At 38.5% G+C, this 23,571-nt stretch overlaps 1 protein-coding gene across 1 annotated transcript; it reads left to right on the top strand.

The window, feature by feature from the left end:
• Window positions 1-848: 848 nt before the first annotated feature.
• Window positions 849-21,905, top strand: LOC110790657 (uncharacterized). Its single transcript, XM_056839457.1, has 10 exons — window positions 849-922; window positions 17,311-17,629; window positions 17,728-17,958; window positions 18,084-18,380; window positions 18,458-18,898; window positions 19,016-19,291; window positions 19,379-19,501; window positions 21,077-21,408; window positions 21,505-21,708; window positions 21,797-21,905. The coding sequence occupies exons 1-8, from the start codon at window positions 849-851 to the stop codon at window positions 21,155-21,157; spliced, it is 1,842 nt and encodes a 613-aa protein (XP_056695435.1). The 3' UTR covers window positions 21,158-21,408; window positions 21,505-21,708; window positions 21,797-21,905.
• Window positions 21,906-23,571: the final 1,666 nt, after the last annotated feature.

Here is a 23,571-nt window from a genome sequence, read left to right as displayed (position 1 = left end):
ATCATGCTAGGTACCTTAAATCAATCAAAATAAGCTAATCACGATCGATTTAGTGTTATGTGTTGCATATTGCTAAAATCAATTCAGAATGGTTAAAAGTTTAACGCATGTCCCTTCAATTATTTATGCTGAGCCAGTAAGGATAACCTGCCTCTGGAGTTATCGATGAGCACTCCTCTCGGTAGTTACAGTCCCCCGAACTCTCAATCTCTGCCATGCGGGTGTACATTGAGCGATCCCCACACCAGGGATCACAAGAGAACCTATGGTCGTCGTGGTCGAACATAATTGCACTCCCTTTATGTCACGATAACCGGGTTTTGTCAGTTTTTCTCATTGTAGTTAAAAACGGAATGGCGACTCCTATATTACTAGTCGATTGGGTGTAAACTCACAGGAAATCCAATTACACTTGATCTGACAACGTCACGCCCACGAGGGACGAGGTCACGCATTAGCCTCGTGCTTTTTCGACCCCCTTCACAGTAGTCCAGTAGTATCGAGCCCTGATGACCTTGAGGGCTAGCATCTTCCCATTCATGTGGGTGCCACAGACTCCAGCATGTATGTCGTCCATGAATCTCTGAGCTTCGTGCTTGTCAACACATCGGAGGTTAGGACCGCCAAGGGACCTTTTGTATAGAATGTCCCCTTGTATGACGAAATTGGCTGATTGTAGTCGTAGAGCCCTTTGATTCTTGCTTGAAAAGTGCGGGGGATACTCAGAATTTTGTAGATACCTTTGAATGTCTGTAAACCAAGGTTCATCTCTGTCTTGCTCGACGTCGTCAATATCATGGACATATGCTGCTTCTTGACGCGTTTCAATTGTAAGCGACATTTCATCCATGCCGTTTGGGATGTTGATCATTGAGGCCAGCTTTGCCAGTGCATTGGCGAATTGGTTTTCCTCTCTCGGAAGGTATGTATAGCGAAGCTCTTCTATTTTCTCAGACAGCTGCTCAAGATAGGACTGGTATGGAGCCAAGCTCTCGCTCCTTACTTTCCATTTGTCTGAAATATGATTGATGATTAGGGAAGAATCCCCTACTCGAAGTTTCTGGACACCCAATGCTAAGGCGGCTTCCAGGCCCATGATGCATGCTTCATATTCTGCCGCGTTGTTTGTGACGTTGAATTGCAGTTTTGCTGATATAGGAATGTGAGTGTCGTCTGGGGCTACTAGAATTACTCCAACACCACACCCGTTCTGATTCGAAGCACCATCGAAATTCATTGACCAACTGTCATCACGAGTCATTAAGATTTGCTCGTCGGGTAAGTCGTAATCTTCCTCTTTTGCCTCGACGGGACAGTCGGCTAGGAAGTCTGAGACTGCTGAACCCTTGATAGAGTTCTGCGGGATGTATTTGAGGTCGAATTCTGCTAGGAAGACCAACCACCTGGACAACCGTCCGTTGAGAGCTGGTTTTTCGAATAGATACTTGAGAGGATCAGCTTTGCTGATTACATGTACTGTATGGGAGAGCATGTAGTGCCATAATTTCTTTGTGGCCCAAACCAAGGCGATGCTAAGTTTCTCGAGCTGAGTGTACTTGGTCTTGTACTCGATCATTTTTTTGCTTATGTAGTATACGGAGTTCTCCTTGCCTTCAACTTCCTGGGCGAGCATAGCCCCTACTACTGAATTTGTTGTTGTGAGGTAGAGCCTGAGGGGAATCCCTGGCAAGGCTTGCTTTAGTACTGGCGGGTTGGAAAGGTAGTTTTATAGTGTCAAAATGCATGCTGACAGCCGTCATCCCACACTTTGGGCTCGCTTTTTCGGAGCTTTCGAAATACCGGTTCACAGATCATTGTGAGTCTTGAAATGAACCTACTGATATATTGTAGTCTGCCGAGAAAACCCCGAATTTCCTTTTCATTTGTTGGTGGTTGCATCTCGAGAATTGCTTTGATTTTCGAAGGATCAGCCTCTATGCCTCGAGAGCTTGTAACATATCCGAGTAACTTGCCTGACGTTACCCCGAATGCACACTTTTGAGGATTGAGCCTCATGTTGTATTGCCTGAGCCTGTTTAAAAACTTTCTAAGTACTGAGGTATGCTCGTGTCGCTCTTTGGATTTGACAATCATTTCGTCGACATATACCTGAATTTCCATGTGAATCATATCGCTCATGATGGATGTGGCTGTTCTTTGATAGGTTGCTCCTGCGTTCTTTAGTCCGAACGACATAACTGTATAGAAATATGTACCCCATTGAGTGATGAAGGTTGTCTTCTCCATATCCTCCTCTGCCATGGGAATCTGATTGTAGCCTACATACCCGTCCATAAAAGAGAGTAAGGCATGATTTGCGGTGTTGTCGACCAGGATGTTGATGTGGGGTAATGGAAAACCGTCTTTAGGGTTGGCCCTGTTAAGATCTCTGTAGTCCACACACATTCGTACTTTTCCGTCTTTCTTTGGAACTGGGTCGACATTTGCGATCCATTCTGGATACTTTGCTTCTCGAATAAACCCGACCTCTAGCTGCTTGGAGACCTCTTCTTGAATTTTGAGGGAAACGTCCGGTTTCATCCGACGAAGTTTCTCCTTGATGGGCTTTGAACCTGGAATGAGGGGAATTGTATGCTGATCGATGCTTAGATCAACCCCTGGCATATCATGATAGGACCATGCGAAGACGTCCATGTACTCTGAAAGTAGCTTGATAAGATCATCCCGCTCTGCTTGAGAAAGAGTTAAACCAATCTGAACTTGTTTTGAATCACTGTTGTTAGAAAGGTTGATTTTTTTTGTTTCCTCAATTATGGGCGTCCTGTTTTCATGATTTTGGATAGCTTTTAGAATTTCAAATTCAGTTTCTTGCGAAGCAAATTTGTTTGGATTAGGATTGTGTTTTGAATTAGAACTCGAAGAGTAAGTAGAAATTGAAGTGTTATTGAAATCAGCAATCATTACATCGATTGTTTTGACTTGAAGCTCGGCCTTTAGAGGCTCTTGATTGATGCAAGACTCTAGTTCTATACTCTTAGACTCATTGCTAGACTCAGATCCAGACTCGTCCTCTGACTCGGACTCGCTCATCATAGATCTTTCACCCACAGTAATCTTGAACATCTTGCCATTTGGAGCAGATATCTTGAGAGATTTTCTCCAGACATTGACCATCTTCTCACTTGGAGTAATTAGCTAAGATGGGTCGAAAATTTTTTATTTGAGTGATCATTTGAACCATGGTGTCTTCGGAAATGGTTAGGGTTATTTCCTGGCCAAACAACAGACCGAAATATGATGAATCAAGGCATTCGGGGATAGCCTTGTCTTGTATTGGAGGAGCATCCTCTAGAAAGTGGAAGTCTTGAAAGATTTCGAATCCGGGGTAAAGGATCCTTTCTGAAGATTCATAGAAAGGCTCTAGAAAATCAAAGTATAGGTCATCCTCTACTTCTTTTAGGAATTGCCCATTGAGTGTAAGCTGATGAGGAGGTATTTTGAATTGATCATTGCCAGCTCGACGGGCCTTTAGCTTAGCCTTTTACTGCTTGTCATCGAACTTAGTTGGCTTGTATCCCAGACCGCAGCAGTTAGTCTGTCCTTGGGCCTTGAAAGGAGATTCGGTAGGCGGTGGCAGAGTAGTGCCCAAGAAGCGCCCACGCTTGATCATCATGCGCTTTGCCATGGGATTCATTTTGGACTCGATGGCTCCAACTTCAGCACTGAATCCCCAAAGGTCTTCGTCATTGTCATCATTTTCGATTAATATTAGAGCTTTGTCAGCTATCTTGGTCCTCGGGTGGGACGCGTGCAGGGTAATGACATTTCCTTGGACCTCCATTCGGACTTTTTGATGGAGTGAGAATGGCACTGCTTTGAGGTCATGGATCTAAGGTCTCCCCAAAAGGAGATTGAAACTTGCTTTGATGTTGAGCACTTGAAAGCTTACTTTGCTCTCGATCGGTCCTGTGCGGAGTAGTAGTGTGAGAGTTACCATTGCTTCCCGGCGAGTGTTGTCATAGGCACTAACATCTTGGGAGGAACTAGAAAAGTCACTAGGGGTGAAACCCCAATTTTCAGCAGTGCAGAGAGGACACACGTTGATGGCTGACCCATTGTCCACCAGAGTCATGGGAATGATTTTGTCTTTGTATTCAACAGTCAGATAGAGATTTTTGTGATGGCTTGCCCCCTCAGGTGGGAGGTCTTCATTTGTAAAGGTGATTCCTTCTTCCAGATTTGTAAGTAACCCGATCAATTCGTCAAGAGTGACTTCTAAGGTGACATTCAACTTGACAAGAGCGTTGATAAGAGCAGTGCGGTGCTCTACAGAGGAAGCCATGAGTTGCCAAATATTAACCTCTGCCTTAGTGCGCTTCAATTGTTTGATCAAAGGGTTTTCCTCGGTGGGTAGAGGAACATTGGCTGCCGGTGTCGTTCTGTTGACTGGATCTTGAATTCGACCGGACCTAGTCATGACTTGAACACTGTTTTCTGCCTTAGGGTCCAAGTACAAGTCGGCGCTCACAATTTCCTGGCATTCATCGTCGGAGATCTTTTCAATAGGAGGGTCCTGATCTGTGTCTTCATCATCGCTGTCCCATATCCCACAAATGTCTTCTTGAGGTAATCCAGGCTCCGAGTTTTCACTTGGCTGCGCAAGGTGGATGTAGAGGGTGTTTTTTGCGTATGTATTGCAATTCCCTACAAGGGGGGCGGTTTTTAGAAACCATCGTATTTTTGTACCTCGAAGGAGTCGCCACCAAACATTATTTAAGGTCTTGTTTGGAAAGACCGCAAATGAGTCTATTAGGATAAGACTTGAATCTTCGAAACGGATGGGTGAGATCCGGGCACGGGAACGAGATGCTTATTCCGCGAGCTTAAGAAATTATTCGAGTACGTGACATAGCATTTTCGAAAATACCCTAGTTTAGATTATGTGGGTTTGAATTTAGACCAAATAGAATCTCTACTTTGTATGGTGGTCACTTTGCTTTAAAGGTAATTTAAGGGAACCTAAGATCGATTTGTCCAAGAAATTATATTTGTTAAGCGTGATGTAACTTCGCATTTTGTTGTATTTATCATGTATGGTGATGAAAGCAATAAAGCAAATAAGGCAACATCACAATAGTAAATAAGTGCGGAATTAGTAAATACAAGACCCCCTAGAGACGGACTAGGGAGTAGGTCCACATTTCCTAGAAGGACTAGGAAAGTAAAGATGCGAAATTGAAATGCAGAATTGAAAGCGCGATATTGAAATTGCGGAATTGAAAGGTGCATAATTGAAATTGCAATATTGAAAGGTGCATAATTGAAATTGCAATATAGAAATTTGTACTTGGGCACATGAGATTCGAACGCCAAGCGGCTCCTTAAAAAAAAGTTCGCCCGACACGAATTCAAAGCCAAAAATCCCAACTTGGTAGAAGTTGCTCATCCCAAAGTATCCTAGATTTTGCATATAGAACTTGAACTTGAAAGTTTGAATCTTGAAATATTGAATTTGAAATATTTGAACTTGAACTTGAAATATTGAGCTTGTACTTGAAATATTGAAACTTAAGAGACTTGAATCTCAAAGATCGGGCCTTTTAATGTTGAAAAGGTTAGATCTTTGATGTGCTCTTATTTTGAAAGGTTCCTAGTTTAGGGTGTAGAGGAATACAGTTAAACATAATAACATGTGCGGAAACAATCCCCAAAGCCAGGAAGCATGTATAAAGCACAGATTAAGCAGACTTATGTTAGAAGCGTGTTTTCCACAAATTGTCAACGAACACGAATTTAGAACTCCGCTTGTCGTTCCTCTACTTGGTTCACCGACACGATCAGATCTGTCTTGATTATCGTAGCTTAGACAATCGATCAAGAGATTTGCTTTTTGGGATGAACACACTTTGGAGGCACAGAGAGAATTAGGGGTCTCTGTTTTCTCCTAGGGTTGTGTGTGACTGAATTGTGTTATGTTGGAAAAGTGGTTAGAAGGTTATTTTCATAACCTTACTAATCGACCAAGCCATAAGGCAAGGCCGACCAGCATCATCCGCGCAAGCCCACACGCGCACAGCCATACAGGCGCTGGGCCTTGGGCCGCTCTATGTGCGCTGCTGCTGCTGCTGTCCCTTGCGTGTGCGCGCACCCAGCCAAGGCATGGGCCTTGCGCGCTGGCTCGCTGCTACGCCCAGTGGGCCTTGCGCGCTTGCGCGCCTTGGATCGTTGGGCTCGCAGCGTTGCCCCTTTCGTATCCGCGATTAAATATATTTCCGATATATTTTTTATCGTTTCGTATACGACGAATCACCGTCGTACAATACGATTTATTCGTTTTGCCTAGCTTACGAATATTCGCGATACGATATACGATTCCGATGCAAGGTCGTATCGTATAATACGTTTTCCAACTAATTCCCGAAAAGCTATTAAATGAATTTCCGATTCATTTAATCCGGTGATCTGTTACGTGTCATTGGTGTGACCTTGTAGGTTCAGTCAAGAGTAAGCTGTGAGTTTAATATTCATTACAACTCACTTATCGGAAGCATTGCTCCAACTAGCTGTTCCGATCACTTGATCTCACTGAATTAATTGTTCGCAATTAATTTGAACCTTGGTATTAGACTTAATGCACCTTGGGTGAAGGACATATTTCCTTCAGTCTCCCACTTGTCATTCAGACAAGTGTGCATTCACATTCATTTGTCACTTAGTGTTACTTACTGAACATAAGGTAAGATCCAAGCCATCCTTATTAGGTCCAGAAGTGTTTCTCGGATTACAGAGCTCAACTGTTAAACTTTTGCAGAAGGTTAAGCCTTAACCATTCTGAGCACGGCCATGAATTTTACAGTATCTAACTCTCATTACTACAAAAATAGCCTAAGAAACCGGGCAAAACAAGGCAAAGAAACCTCACTTTATACGGTGCCTAGGTAGTAGGTCTCTTAGCATAGGAGACCGGATTTTTCGCCTGGTTTCTTTGATATATCTAAGAAACCAATTTTGACATAAAACTGGTTTCTTAGATCCTTTTCTGTCAATTTAAATACAAAGAATACGAGACCGAATTGATGAAATATGCGGTTTCTTTGACTGTACTAGGAAACCACTTTGTTACAAAGTGCGGTTCCTTTGATTTTGTTAAGAGACTATATTTTAAACATCTATGGTTTCTTTGATGATTTATTTAAGGGTTTGTTCGGTACCATTTCTATTTTCTTGTTTTAGTTTCTAAAAAATTGGAACTTGATTTTCGTGTGGTTTTTATATTTTCAAATTGAATTGTATAACTGCTACCAATTACACACTTCCAAAATTACAAATTATATTAAAAAAAACCAAATATAGAAATCCTAGTCTTGATAACATTGACAATTTAATATTAGATGCACAAGTTTTCTATCTTATCAATAAAACCTCCTAGTCAGACACATTTATGTTTCTCAACCTTCCTTGGCCTAGAATTATTGTCGTCGTTGCCGGAAATCGCTGTAGTATAACTCCTCATTACTGAAGGTTTCTGGAAGTTTCAGAGACACCAATATCTGATCTTTGATTTTTAATGCTTTTTTATTAAATTTTTAATATTCAGGTATTCGCAATCTTCTCCAATTCCTCAAGCATATCCCCGACGGAGTAGAACTAGGGTTTTGCTTCCAATCAACTCATCATCAACCGCATCCCACGCCGTCATCATCATCACCACCACCATCCCACATCGTCGTCATCATCAACTGAAAATCCGTGGAAACCTATGGATTAAGAACAAATGGATTAAAATTTTATCAGTTCTATTAAATGTAAAAAAACACAAGATATGATCACTATTTAAAAGCTGTATAAATTTACAACAAATTTATCATGCCAAACACGAAATGCGTGAAAAATAAGACAGAAAAACGAAAAGGAAACAAATTCAATTAAATTTGTACCCTAAAACAATTGGGGAAAAAAAAAAGAGGGGATCAACTGATCCTCACCACTAAACCACGTCGGTGAAAGTTGTCGTCCATCAAGAACCAAATTCCCAAAATTGCAAAACTGAATTAGGGAGAAATTAATCCCAAATTTTACAAAAAAACAAAATTGAAAAAATTTGCAAGAAATTTCACCTTTTAATTAGGTCGAAAGCAAACAATAGAACCCCCAATATTAATCACTGGAAATGGTAAAAAAATTCCGAAATAGAAATACCCCCATGAATCGATTTTTTGCTTTAAAAGCCTAACAAAAAAGGAGAAATTTCAAGTTCAATTGAAATTCAATCCCATTAAAGAAGAACCCCCCAGAAAAACGAAAGAAAATAATAAAAAATTGATAACCGTTTTTTTGCGATTTGCAATTTTTCCAACATGAAGTCCAAATTACAATATATAAATCACAATTCATAATTGCACAAACATTATTCAAATACAATTTAACTAGAAATTTTGAATGAAAAATTACTAAAATAAAATAACAAACCTTGCTCCTTAGATCACCGTTGCAGGCGGCCGAGCCGACCAAGTAGTGCTGCCGCTGGTGCGCCGTACTAGGGTGCTACAGTGTGTATCTAACTCCCAATTCCCAAATCATGAACCCTAATATCCTAAATTAATCAACACGGAGAAGATAAAGGGGTCAAGGAACAGAGAAGCCGGTGATTGTGCGCCGGAACGGTGAGAGGACAGAGGAGGTAGAGTGGTTGCGTGGTGGTGCGTCGGGCCGATGAGAGGACAGAGAAGAGAAGGTGATTGATTAGCTATGGTGAGAGGTAAGAGAAAATTTCTTTCAAAATGTTAGGGAAGATATATGCGTGGTTTGGGGCTGAACACTCACGAGATTTTCTCAAATTTTTTATAAAAAATAAAATAAAATAAAATAAGAGGTCAATACAAAAGGTCAAAAAAAATTCACAATATAATTACATTAAAAAAATAAAAATGAGAATTCTATATAAAATGAGTAAGTAACTGGTTTAGAAAGATCTCTGGTTCCTTTGATTCTTTTTTAATTATAATATTATCTAAGAAACCATATATTTCAGGTATGAGGCTTCTTATATTATTCCTAAGAAACCACACTTCTAAAATAATTGGTTCCTTTATCTAAGAAACCTAATAAGTGACTAATGCGGTGCCTTAGCAATGGTTCCTTAGCCCATTTTTTTAGTAGTGTCTCCGAGAGGCCTTGTTACACAACAACACCATATCCTATAAAAGATACACTAGTAGAAAAAACCCCTATTGCAGCCCCCTTGTTGCAGCGTACATGTATAAATACGCTTCAACAACCAGTCGGTCAACGCGGGTCAAACCCTTTAAAGGGTTATCGCAGCGTACATTTTAGTTGTTCGCAACAAATGTGTTTGTTGCAACGTACAAAATAAAAGCCCGCAGCAACAACCCGACTGTATTGCAGCGTACATGTTATTGCCCGCTGCAACAAGTCCGCGTTTCAAAAAAATTTACTTTCCTAGGTTGCAACAAACCGCGCTCAAACGAGCGGGCTCAAACGTACGTTGTTCCTTCTCTGCTAGCTCCAAGCTTTTTCCCTTAAACAAATATCCAAGCAAGCCGTCGAACTCAGCCGTCGAACTCAGCCCTGCGTCGCCGTCGAACTCAGCCCTGCGTCGCCGTCGAACCCAAGCGTTGCTCAGCCCTGCGTCGCTGTCTTCGCCGGTGTGTGGTGTTCTCGCCTCATCTCCCCCATCCCGTTCAATTCTCGCGCGGCCTGTCACTGAAAGATATATTCTTGGTCGGCCGGGGGTTCAGCATCTCCCCGTCGCGTCGTGGTTCCGGTGGTTGCTCGGCGTCGTGGTTCCGGTGGTTTCGGTATGGTGTGTTCAATTTTTATTTTCGTTTTTTATTTTCGTTTTCAGATTAGGGTTCAATTTTAGTTTTTGATTTTCGTTTTGATTATTGTTTTTGATTTTCGTTTTTGATTTTCGTTTTGATTTTCGTTTTGATTTTCGTTTTTGATTTTCGTTTTGATTTTCGTTTTGATTTTCGTTTTTATTTTGATTTTTTTGGCTGTTTTTCAATTATTTCTTTAATTTGCAGTTAACTGTGAAGATGGGTAGATACGCATATGGTTGAAGAGAGGGGCGATGATCGTACTGCCAACATAATCTATCATCGTGCTTGTTCGAATTTCAACAATTGCATAAGGTATTGATATATCTAATTATCTTCATAAAATTTCTCTTTTCCTCTTTTGAAAGTTGAAATCAATAGTACAGTAAGTGCATATCATTTTTACGATAAATAAAATTTGGATAAGTATAGTAAGTGTAATAATAAAACGTGTACATTAGTATTCTATGCTTAAGTATCCATTCCGTTTTACTTATTAGGACTGTTTTTGGACTTCTAATATCACTTCAGTGAAGCATTGATAAACTTAAATGATGTAACCAAAGATTTGCGGAACTTCTTAATGATTTTGTGACTTCTTAATATATGTGTTTATGTGTGGAACCTTTTGTTGTTATTAGTAATGAGTCGTCGTTGGATGTATGGTGACCATACTACGGCAGAATACTTGAGTGGGGTCGCAGAGTTCATTAGATGTGCTTTAGCACACCAACGGAGTACAAAAGCCGAAAAAATCTATTGTCCCTGCCGTGATTGTAACAATATCAAGCGGTTAGGTGACATTGATGAAATTGAGGATCATTTATTTCGCCGTGGGTTTAAGCAAGATTACCATGTTTGGTTTTGGCATGGTGAAACAATACCTGATCGTCCAAGTTCTAGTGTCCATGAATTTGATGTTCAGAGTAATGAGAGTGATGATGATATTTATGAGAATAATGAGACGGATGATGATGAGGAAGAAGATGATGAAATAAATGAGATGATGGATGGGCTGAAAGATCACTTGGACGAACGACCTCAGATGTTCGAACAAGTATCAAAGGCTGCTGAAACTCCATTGTATCCCGGTTGTACAAAATTCAGCAAGTTGGAATGTGTGTCAATACTTTACAACCTCAAATGTAAAGGTGGTTGGAGAGATGAACACTTTGACACCTTATTGGAGTGGGTAGGTGAATTTTTGCCGGAAGGGAATGATATCCCCACCTCTACCTATTATGCCAGGAAATTGATGTGTCCCTTAGGCTTAGAGGTCGACAAGATAGATGCTTGCCCAAATGATTGTATTCTTTACAGAAAAGAGCATGAACATTTGGATGAGTGTCCAACATGCGGCGCATATCGTTACAAACGCAAAGGGGCAAATTCAGCTAAGAGGGGCCCGCCTGCTAAGTCTTTGTGGTATCTTCCAATCATACCTAGGTTTGAGCGTATGTTTTCATTGAAGAAACAAGAAAAAAAAACTTAAGGTGGCATGTGGAAGTGAGGAAGAAAGATGGACTCCTTCGACATCCTGCAGATTCTGTTCAATGGAGAAATATTGATAAGAAATATCCTGAATTTGGTAAGGAGGTTAGAAATCTAAGGCTTGCTTTATGTGCAGATGGTGTGAATCCATATGGAACTCTAAGCAGTCAACATAGCACATGGCCGGTTCTTCTAGCAATTTATAATCTTCCTCCATGGCTGTGTATGAAGCGGAAGCATATCATGTTATCACTCCTCATCTCGGGGCCTAAGCAACCTGGAAATGACATAGATGTGTACCTGGCTCCACTCATAGATGATTTGAAATTATTGTGGAATGAAGGTGTTTCAATGTTCGATGCACACACCAATTCAAGCTTTACATTGCGAGCTATGGTTTTTTGTACCATAAATGATTTTCCGGCATATGGAAACTTGTCTGGATACAAAACCAAAGGAGAACAAGTATGCCCTATATGTGAAGAGGACATGAAGCCCACATGGTTGCATAATTTCAAGAAAAATGTTTACCCAGATTTCAGGAAGCACCTCAGTCGATATCACCCTTATCGTAAGAAGAAGAAAGAATTCAATGGGTTCACCGAGGAAAGAGTAGCTCGTACGCCTTTGACAGGATCACAGGTTTATGAACGAATAAAAAATGTTGAAACCAAATACGGCAAGTGCTACAAGTCCAAGTCCAAAAAGGGTGTTTTGTGGAAGAAAGTATCTCCATTATGGGATCTTCCCTACTGGAGAGATTTGTCGGTTAGGCATTGTCTCGATGTAATGCACATTGAGAAAAATGTGTGCGATGCTATCATTGGGACTTTGCTAAACATGCCTGGAAAGACTAAGGACAATGAGAATGTGCGGAAAGATATGAAAAAGAGGAATATTCGACCAGATTTGTGGCCTGTTGAAAAATCTGGTGCGGGTGGTACTAAGACTTATCTGCCTCCAGCGTGTTACACAATGTCAAGAAAGGAGAAGAAGCAGTTTTGTGAGTGCTTACATGGAATTAAGGTTCCCTCAGGATATTCGTCGAATGTAAAGCGCCTAGTATCTCTCTCGGACCTTAGGTTGGTTTGTATGAAGTCTCATGATTGCCATGTAATGATTAATGTGTTTTTGCCAATTGCACTTTGTGGGATATTGCCGAAACACGTGAGACATGTTATAACAAAACTTTGTGTGTTTTTCAATTCTATATGTGCTAAAGTGATTGATCCGGAGAAATTAGATTCTTTGCACAATGATATTGTTGAAACTTTGTGTCGATTTGAAATGTACTTTCCACCATCTTTCTTTGATATTATGGTGCACTTAATTGTCCATTTAGTTCGAGAAATCAAGTTATGTGGTCCGGTGTTCTTAAGATGGATGTATCCTTTTGAGAGATTTTTTGGGCATTTAAAGGACAAAACAAAGAATCGGGCAAGGCCGGAGGGTAGTATCATTCGGGGAGTCCTTGAGGAAGAGATATCTCAATATGTAGCTGAATTCTTAACAAGGCTTGAGCAAATAGGTCTTCCAAAATCTCGTCATGCAGGGAGGCTTGAAGGGCATGGGGTAATTGGTAAAAATGTGATCTCGCCTCCATCTGAAAGGAAGAATAAGGCACATCTTTGTGTGTTGCAGCATCTTACCGAGGTCAATCCTTACATAGATAAGCATTTGCTAGAATTGCAACAAAAGAATCCTAAGTTGAAGGAAAGAGCGTTGATGCAAGAACATAATCGCACATTTGTTGATTGGTTTAAGAAGGAAGTAGCCGAGGAAATGAAAAAAAATCTAGATGTTTCTGAAATGGTCCAGTGGTTAGCTCGAGGTCCTCGACTATGTGTTCTGTCTTATGAAGGATATGATATCAATGGGTTCACATTCTATACTAGAAGACAAGATGAAAAGAGTGTGGTGCAGAATAGTGGAGTGAAGCATGTTGCAGCATCTAGGGTCTATGCAAGCGCCAAGGATAGAAGACCGGTTGATGCGACACAATCATATTATGGTGTTATCGAAGAAATATGGGAGCTTGATTACAACAAATTTACGATCCCTGTATTCCGGTGCAAGTGGGCCAACAACCATAATGGGGTGAAACAAGATGAAATTTTTCCTGGTTTAACATTGGTTAACTTTGATCGATTAAGTGATAGTGACGAGCCATTCATTCTAGCATCACAAGCTAAGCAAATTTTCTATGTGGTAGACAATGTTGATCCTATATGGCGTGCAGTTGCCCAAGGCAAGAGAAATATTCTGGGTATTGATGATGTTGTGGATGAAGATGAGTATGACAAGTACGATGAAACACCCCTGTTACCAACGGCTGTTCAACCGTTACCGGAGGAGGAAGATGCAAATAATACTAATCATATGCGTACAGATCATAGGGAAGGAATTTGGGTTATAAACCGTAAATGAATAAGATGAGTTGGCTTCTGGGAATAGGTAATTCTAGCTAACTGAATATCAGATTAAATGTATCTTTTCTAGCATTTAGGAAGGTGTAGTTTGTACTTCCACATCTTTAATTCTTATTTTATACTGCCATTGTGTTCATGATTATACTTTTCTAGCTTTCTTTAATTCTTACTGTACTTCCACATCTTACTTTTGTTCCTGACCAAAGTTTTCTAACTTTCTGTGCAGATGACTTGAGATCCCCGAGTCAGAAATTTTCAGAAGCTTCCGGTGATTTGTGTCTTTTCAGAAGTTCTCAGAATCGGAAAATAACGCACGTATTTACTTTTGGTGAGTTGTGCGTTTTCTCCTAGTGTTGCGCTAATTAACATGTCTCCTAATCTTGAGCTAGAATGACCTAAATCAAAACGAGCGGGCTTAAATTGACCTTAGTTGAATAAATTGACCTAAATTGACCTTAGTTGACTAAATTAGCATAAATATGAACCATAACTACCAAACAAGTCTCAAATGGCATGAATTGATTGGATTGAGTCTAGGTAAGTTAAAACTAATCATATTAATCATTTAAAAGGATTAAAATGAGTGTTTAGGTTCTTTAGTTCAAAGTTGGGAGCGGAAATGTCATTTTAGCTCTATATATGACATATAACGACCCAACGAGCCATAAATGTGCATAAATAGGTTGGAATGAGTTTTAGAAACTTAAAACTATGCATATTAGTCATGTAATAAGAATAAAATGAGTCATTAGGTTCTTTAGTTCAAAGTTGGGAGCGAAAATGTCATTTTAGCTCTATATATGAACTATAACGACCCAACGAGCCATAAATGTGCATAAATAGGTTGGAATGAGTTTTAGAAACTTAAAACTATGCATTTTAGTCATGTAATAGGATTAAAATGAGTGTTTAGGTTCTTTAGTTCAAAGTTGGGAGCGAAAATGTCATTTTAGCTCTATATATGACCTATAACGACCCAACGAGCCTTAAATGTGCATAAATAGGTTGGAATGAGTTTTAGAAACTTAAAACTATGCATATTAGTCGTGTAATAAGAATCAAATGAGTCCTTAGGTTATTTAGTTCAAAGTTGGGAGCAGAAATGTCATTTTAGCTCTATATATGACCTATAACGACCCAACGAGCCTTAAATGTGCATAAATAGGTTGGAATGAGTTTTAGATACTTAAAACTATGCATATTAGTCATGTAATAGGATTACAATGAGTGTTTAGGTTCTTTAGTTCAAAGTTGGGAGCGGAAATGTCATTTTAGCTCTATATATGACCTATAACGACCCAACGAGCCTTAAATGTGCATAAATAGGTTGGAATGAGTTTTAGAAACTTAAAACTATGCATATTAGTCATGTAATAGGATTAAAATGAGTGTTTAGGTTTGTTAGTACAAAGTTGGGAGCGGAAGTGTCATATTAGCATAAAAATGAGTTCTTAGGTCATATTAGCCTCATTTTAGCATAAATGGTGTTTTCTAGACTTATCTCATATGAGTATATGATTTCATGATATAAGAGAAGTGAGATTTTCAGATTTCCTCATTAAGTTTCTTAATCATTGTTGCCTGAGTTTAAGTGAAACTCAATCAAGTAATTTCATTTTACGATCTAACTTACATACTACTCCGTACTATACTAGATTAATAGAACTTGTTTATAGAATGAGTTAGCTGCCCTGCATTCTCATATTGCCTCAACAAACACACCAAGAATGACAAAGAACATTGCAGATCAGGTCAGCACAGATCAGTGCAGAACAGATCAGCACAGAGATCTGCACAGATCAAAGTTGGGAGTGAAAATGTCTTATTTTAGCATAAATATGAACCTTAACGACCAAACAAGTCTCAAATGGCATAAATTGATTGGATTGAGTCTAGGAAAGTTAAAACTAATCATATTAATCATTTAAAAGGATTAAAATGAGTGTTTAGGTTTGTTAGTTCAAAGTTGGGAGCGAAAGTGTCATATTAGCCTAAAAATGAGTTCTTAGGTTCTTTAGTTCATAGTTGGGAGCAAAAATGCCTCATTTTATCATAAATATGAACCACAACGACCAAACAAGTCTCTAATGTGAATAAATAGATCTGATCAGCACTGATCTGTGCTGATCTGATCTGCACAGATCAGTGCATTCCACATCTTTAATTCTTATTTACTTTTGGTGAGTTGTGCGTTTTCTCCTAGTGTTGCGCTAATTAACATGTCTCCTAATCTTGAGCTAGAATGACCTAAATCAAAACGAGCGGGCTTAAATTGACCTTAGTTGAATAAATTGACCTAAATTGACCTTAGTTGACTAAATTAGCATAAATATGAACCATAACGACCAAACAAGTCTCAAATGGCATAAATTGATTGGATTGAGTCTAGGTAAGTTAAAACTAATCATACTAATCATTTAAAAGGATTAAAATGAGTGTTTAGGTTCTTTAGTCCAAAGTTGGGAGCGGAAATGTCATTTTAGCTCTATATATGACATATAACGACCCAACGAGCCATAAATGTGCATAAATAGGTTGGAATGAGTTTTAGAAACTTAAAACTATGCATATTAGTCATGTAATAAGAATGAAATGAGTCATTAGGTTCTTTAGTTCAAAGTTGGGAGCGAAAATGTCATTTTAGCTCTATATATGACCTATAACGACCCAACGAGCCATAAATGTGCATAAATAGGTTGGAATGAGTTTTAGAAACTTAAAAGTATGCATATTAGTCATGTAATAAGAATAAAATGAGTCATTAGGTTCTTTAGTTCCAAGTTGGGAGCGAAAATGTCATTTTAGCTCTATATATGACCTATAACGACCCAACGAGCCTTAAATGTGCATAAATACGTTGGAATGAGTTTTAGAAACTTAAAACTATGCATATTAGTCATGTAATAGGATTAAAATGAGTGTTTAGGTTTATTAGTACAAAGTTGGGAGCGGAAGTGTCATATTAGCCTAAAAATGAGTTCTTAGGTCATATTAGCCTCATTTTAGCATAAATGGTGTTTTCTAGACTTATCTCATATGAGTATATGATTTCATGATATAAGAGAAGTGAGATTGTTAGATTTCCTCATTAAGTTTCTTAATCATTGTTGCTTGAGTTTAAGTGAAACTCAATCAAGTAATTTCATTTTACGATCTAACTTACATACTACTCCGTACTATACTAGATTAATAGAACTTGTTTATAGAATGAGTTAGCTGCCCTGCATTCTCATATTGCCTCAACAAACACACCAAGAATGACAAAGAACATTGCAGATCAGGTCAGCACAGATCAGTGCAGAACAGATCAGCACAGAGATCTGTGCTGATCTGTTCTGCACTGATCTGTGCTGATCTGATCTGCACAGATCAGTGCAGATCAGATCAGCAGTGATCTGTGCTGATCTGTTCTGCACTGATCTGTGCTGATCTGATCAGTGCAGATCAGTGCTGATCTGATCTGCACTGATCAGTGCTGATCTGATCTGTGATATCTGCACTGATCTGATATCCTTCTGTATGCTAGTGCACTGATTTGCTGTTGCGCGCACATTTTGTAACCACCCTTCTGTATGTTTTACTTGATGCAGGAACAACATAGGTACGATGAATGAAAACCAAATTGTTGTTAGGCATGAATCAGAAGGTGGCAAGGCTCCCACAACGGGTGACGAATCACAAGATGTTAGTACGATTACAAAGACCATTAAAGGCCGTGGTCCGTCAAAAGGTGTTAAAGTCGCTAAGCCTATGTTCCTTGAGTATAATGTATATAATGTCCCCGATGGACAATGGTCTCATGAATACGGGAAGCAAGTTGGGAGTTGTGCTACTAGAATTAATATTAATGTCCCATTATATCCAAAGGTAGATGAGCAAACCAAGAAGGGGTTTTGGGAGGAGACTAAGGTAAGCGTTGGATATTAACTTGATTTGTATATTTTAGGGATTATTTAATTTGATTTAAATACTATTTTTATAATCTAACTTTTTTTAATTATTAACAGCTTATGTTCCACATTACTGATGATTCTAATCATTCGAGGGAGAAATATTTTCATTCTTGTGTGGCGAAACGATTTAGTTGTTTCAAGAGCAAGTTGGTGCGCCGATGGATAACTATGAAGGAAAAGAAGCCAAAAAATCAAACAAACAAGATGCCTTGGGATGTCTACAACCATATCACAGAGGATGATTGGAAGACTTTTGTTAAACATTATTTCCTGCCAGAGTCATTGGTAATGATAATATTTCTTTAACTTGTCCTTAAAGAGTTTTTCATGTAGCAAACTGATATTGGTTCTAGGACAAAAAGTTATCAGAAAAAACATTTATTTCCATCTTTTTATGTTGTCTTTGACAGCTTCGTAGTGAAAAGGCGAGGAAAAGTGCATCATGCAACAAGAACCCACATCGCACCGGCAAAAAGGGTTATAATAGAAAGCGACTAGATTGGATAAAGGATGGACGACTTCCACCAGATGCAGCTTTACCTATCTCGAGTAGCTCCTCGGTGAACTCATCAGTGACCTCAAATGTTAATAGAGTTAGAAAATACAGATCAAAGGAGTGGATTTTGGCCCATCAAGTACAAAATAAAGAGGGAAAGTGGGAAATTGACCCGAACGATACAGAAGTTGTTGAAATCGCAACAAAAGCTGTAAGTAGTGATAATTAATTAATATTTAATTGCTTTGATTAGAGAATATAAAGTAATTTTACTTTCCTAATTGGCAGTTAGAGTACATCGCAGAAGAGGAAAAAGGAAATCTTTCTTTCGAACAGGGTGAGGATGCCCTCACTAAAGCTATAGGGAAAAAAGATCATCGTGGGCGTGTCAAGGGAACAGGTGGCATGGTTGGTATCAAAAAGGCTTTCGGTCCGTGTATTCGACATAGTAGAAGTGACAATGGTGAAGCTTCATCAGAAAATTACGAATCAATCAGAGCTTCTGTGAAAAAGGAGTTTGAAGGTGAATTAGAGAAAAGGGTAGAGAAAAGGGTGGCAGAGGCCCTCCAAAAGCAACTAAGCACCTTGTTAAAAACAGGACAACTAAACTCCATTTCTACCCCGATACTTGATGACCTCCACTTAAATGATTCTGCCAGAGTTGACCTTGATGTTAGTGCTACAAGAACCACTCGTCACATCTTAGTGCCGCAACCACGCGAGCTAAAGGTACGACGTAGTCACTCTTTTTTAACATAGTTGCTTGATCCTTTTATGTTTTTAGTTGACATTTACTTAATAATCTGTATCACTTACAAAGTTGCATTAAAACCTTTGTTTATGAAGGAAAGGACTCCATGTCGTCTTGCCCTTGAGGATAAAGTTTCAGGCAACAACATTGTCGTGGCGGATGGTATGGTACAACCCTCAGATGGTGCATTGCCCCAACATTTTACATCGATGAAGCCTGGTCACTATAAAGTCCAAGTTGATTTTGTTTACGACGGACATGTTGATGATATTCTTCCGGTACCTATGGGAGATGGTTTCACTAACTTAGGCGGTGCTCTGGGTAGTTTTGTGCAATGGCCCATACACTTAGTGATTTTCGAAGACGGCGAGGTATATATGTTTTATTGTTTAGAATGTATATGTTCACGCAAGCACATTCGACATCTTACCTACTCTTGTTTTTGTTGAATTTTAAAGGATTGTACTTCACCTCCTAAAAAGAAGTCCAAGTCTAATGTTTCTAAAGAGAGGGATGGTAGCTCCAAGAAAAAGACAACGGTATTAGCGGCCCAAAAGAAGACAACAGACTTAGCATCCAAGGTAAACCCTCTAAAACTCATTCGAACCTAAAATGACATTTCCGCTCTCAACTTTGAACTAAAGAACCTAAGGACTCATTTGATTCTTGTTACATGACTAATATGCATAGTTTTAAGTTTCTAAATCTCATTAGAACCTATTTACGCACATTTAAGGTTCGTTGGGTTGTTATAGGTCATATATAGAGCTAAAATGACATTTCCGCTCCCAACTTTGAACTAAAGAACCTAAGGACTCATTTGATTCTTATTACACGACTAGTATGCATAGTTTTAAGTTTCTAAATCTCATTCGAACCTATTTATGCACATTTAAGGTTCGTTGGCTCGTTATAGGTCATATATAGAGCTAAAATGACATTTTCGCTCCCAACTTTGAACTAAAGAACCTAAGGAAAGGACTCATTTGATTCTTATTACATGACTAATATGCATAGTTTTAAGTTTCCAAAACTCATTCGAACCTATTTATGCACATTTAAGGCTCGTTGGGTCGTTATAGGTCATATATTGAGCTAAAATGACATTTTCGCTCCCAACTTTGAACTAAAGAACCTAAGGACTCATTTGATTCTTATTACATGACTAATATGCATAGTTTTAAGTTTCTAAAACTCATTCGAACCTATTTATGCACATTTAAGGCTCGTTGGGTCGTTATAGGTCATATATGGAGCTAAAATGACATTTTCGCTCCCAACTTTGAACTAAAGAACCTAAGGACTCATTTGATTCTTATTACATGACTAATATGCATAGTTTTAAGTTTCTAAAACTCATTCAAACCTATTTATGCACATTTAAGGCTCGTTGGGTCGTTATAGGTCATATATAGAGCTAAAATGACATTTTCGCTCCCAACTTTGAACTAAAGAACCTAAGGACTCATTTGATTCTTATTACATGACTAATATGCATAGTTTTAAGTTTCTAAAACTCATTCGAACCTATTTATGCACATTTAAGGCTCGTTGGGTCGTTATAGGTCATATATAGAGCTAAAATGACATTTTCGCTCCCAACTTTGAACTAAAGAACCTAAGGACTCATTTGATTCTTATTACATGACTAATATGCATAGTTTTAAGTTTCTAAAACTCATTCGAACCTATTTATGCACATTTAAGGCTCGTTGGGTCGTTATAGGTCATATATAGAGCTAAAATGACATTTTCGCTCCCAACTTTGAACTAAAGAACCTAAGGACTCATTTGATTCTTATTACATGACTAATATGCATAGTTTTAAGTTTCTAAAACTCATTCCAACCTATTTATGCACATTTAAGGCTCGTTGGGTCGTTATAGGTCATATATAGAGCTAAAATGACATTTTCGCTCCCAACTTTGAACTAAAGAACCTAAGGACTCATTTGATTCTTGTTACATGACTAATATGCATAGTTTTAAGTTTCTAAATCTCATTCGAACCTATTTATGCACATTTAAGGTTCGTGGGGTTGTTATAGGTCATATATAGAGCTAAATGACATTTTCGCTCCCAACTTTGAACTAAAGAACCTAAGGACTCATTTGATTCTTATTACATGACTAATGTTAATTGACTATTGTTATAGGAATTTTCGCATCCAAAGAAGTCGAATTCTAAGCCTAAGTCCAACTTAGAGGTCGTGGGTAGTTGTGATCGTAAAACATAAGAATCAACCACCAAAAGCAAGAAAGCGGGACTTGTACACGATGCAATTCAAGGTCTTGGCCCGTCATGCAAATACTTGCAGTTTATCATGACTTCGGCGCCTGATGATATATATGATAATACTACCATCCCATTGGCGGCCTCAGTTTGGCACTCGGATTTTGATCAAGAAACATACATAACTGCTTCTGATATAGGAGAGTTCCTTCGCGGGGCGTGCTTAAACATTTCAGCGATCCAAGTCTACATATTGTAATTAAATGTTTTATTGTTGTTAATATAACTATTATTTCTTTGAAGTTTTTTCTCTTTATCGATCTTAATAGTGTAATCTTGTTTATTTTGTAGGTGTTTATTGCACGATCATGCCAAATCATTTGAAATGTCTCGGATTTCGTTCATTTGTCCCGAGATTATGTCAAGCACTAGAATCAAGGCCGACCCTGGAGCGCCAACAATGTATTTGAAAAACATTTTCCAAGCTGAAATTGAAAAGGAGAAGATGGGTAATCCTAACCTAACTAATTGGTTTTTAATCCCATATAATCAAGAGTAAGTGTGTTATATTATATAAGTTTCATATAAAATATTAATTATTATTGTTATTAAATATTTAATATATCATTTATAAATTATACAGAAATCATTGGAATTTATACGTGATGGACCTACGTAGAGGTTATGTATATATTTTCGATTCTGCTAGAGATCCACGTCGAACAGATTATGCATGGGGAATCTTGAGTTTGTAAGTTCTTTTGCTTACAAATTGCATTAGTCTTTAAGAAACCTAAGCCAAAATCATATTCATGAGTACCCATGTTTCGTTAATTTTCTCGGGCATACCAAGTGTACAAGTGCAATGGTGGGCATTGTCCGAATAAAACGAGTTTTAAGTCGTGTAAACCCATTCATATAGAGGTATAACATGTTTCTTAATTAGCTTTTTGCTTTGTTTTTAGTAACTATTGGCCTTGCAAGATAAAGTATTATGTTTCTTAATCAGTGTGCTCAACAAATCGGCGGAACTGAGTGTGGCTATTACGTTATGAAGTTCATGTTAGAGATAGTCACGTTACAACATGACTATGAAGGCCGGCTAGATGAGGTAAATAACTAATTGATTCGTATTCTAGACTATTAATACATTGTCATTAGTTGCTTGAATGTTAAAATGTGACATTTCATTTGCATTTAATCGATCTAATGCTCCATCAAATTTTTGTTTTTGTAAGGTCTATACTCCGAGGACTGCGCCTTATGCTAGTGAGGAAATTGATGTGGTTCGTGAGCAATGGGCGAAGTTTTTTACCACCAAGTATTTATTATTGACCTGAGGGCGCTTGATCGTGTTGGTTTAGATGTTATAGAACAATCTTTTATGTTAAAATGTATGCGTACGTTGAAATTGGAACGTAAATATATTTAAATGTATCGGTATGTGCACTTTTGGTTTTGGGATATATACAAAACTCCAGTTGTTGTTTTTATATTTGTTATACAGGTTGCGTTATTCTATTATTGTTTTGACAGGTTTCTATATTTGGTGCAAGGCACTCTAGGTATCCCTAAACAAAATTAGAATTTCCCCGCCAAAAGTGCTTTGTTGCAGCGTACATATATGTTGTACACTGCAACAAGGGAAAAAAATTTCGCAAAAATTCAGACTTGTTGCAGCGTACAAATAAATGTACGCTGCAAAAAGTTGAGTCTTTTGCAGCGTACATATATATGTACGCTGCAACAAGTCGAAATTTTTGCCAATTTTTTGGCACTTGTTGCAGCGTACATACATATGTACGCTGCAAAAAACACCTTTTTGCAGCGTACATTGTACGCTGCAACAAGTTCAGACTTGTTGCAGGCCCCCCAGTTGCAGCATACGATGTACGCTGCAACAGGGGTCTAAAAGCCCGCTGCAATAAGGGTTTTTTCTACTAGTGATAGGAGGACAATCCATTCTTGCAATTTATGAACACTCACTTGGATTCATAGTACGCCCAATAACTGCTTTTATAGCCTCCTTTTACGATGCGACGTTTAGCTAGTATCAAAGGGAACTAATTCTCAAACGAGCAGACATAATCGCTCATGTTCTGAGGATAGGTTTCTAATCACCATTAATGAGAACTACCTATGACATGACTTCAATCTCTTAAAGTGTTCTCATGGTCAATCCGATACAAGATCCAATAAGTATCTATGCAAAAGATTCTGACATCCAGTCACTCTAGTTCAAGAAACAGAACTAAGTAATCTACTTGCAATCTAATCTTCATTAGTCATTGGTCGTCCACCTTTCAATGACCTGGATTAGGGATCCTTTGTGACTTCAATATTCAAGTTCACTTATGGGTGTTTCTTTGTCAAAGAATCCATCTTGACATCCCATTTGAATGATTTGAATCACATGGA

The sequence above is a fragment of the Spinacia oleracea genome, chromosome 3, assembly GCF_020520425.1.
Source record: "Spinacia oleracea cultivar Varoflay chromosome 3, BTI_SOV_V1, whole genome shotgun sequence".
NCBI classification, from domain to species: Eukaryota; Viridiplantae; Streptophyta; class Magnoliopsida; order Caryophyllales; family Amaranthaceae; genus Spinacia; species Spinacia oleracea.
This window is presented reverse-complemented; position numbering and strand designations above follow the sequence as displayed.

Bases quoted from the DNA above. Each gene is read 5' to 3' on its own strand.
- LOC110790657 (XM_056839457.1), top strand. From the start codon at position 849: ATGCCGTTTGGGATGTTGATCATTGAGGCCAGCTTTGCCAGTGCATTG. The intron at 19,292-19,378 runs GTATATATGTTT...TGAATTTTAAAG, and splicing joins TGATTTTCGAAGACGGCGAG to GATTGTACTTCACCTCCTAA. The intron at 19,502-21,076 runs GTAAACCCTCTA...CTATTGTTATAG, and splicing joins CAACAGACTTAGCATCCAAG to GAATTTTCGCATCCAAAGAA.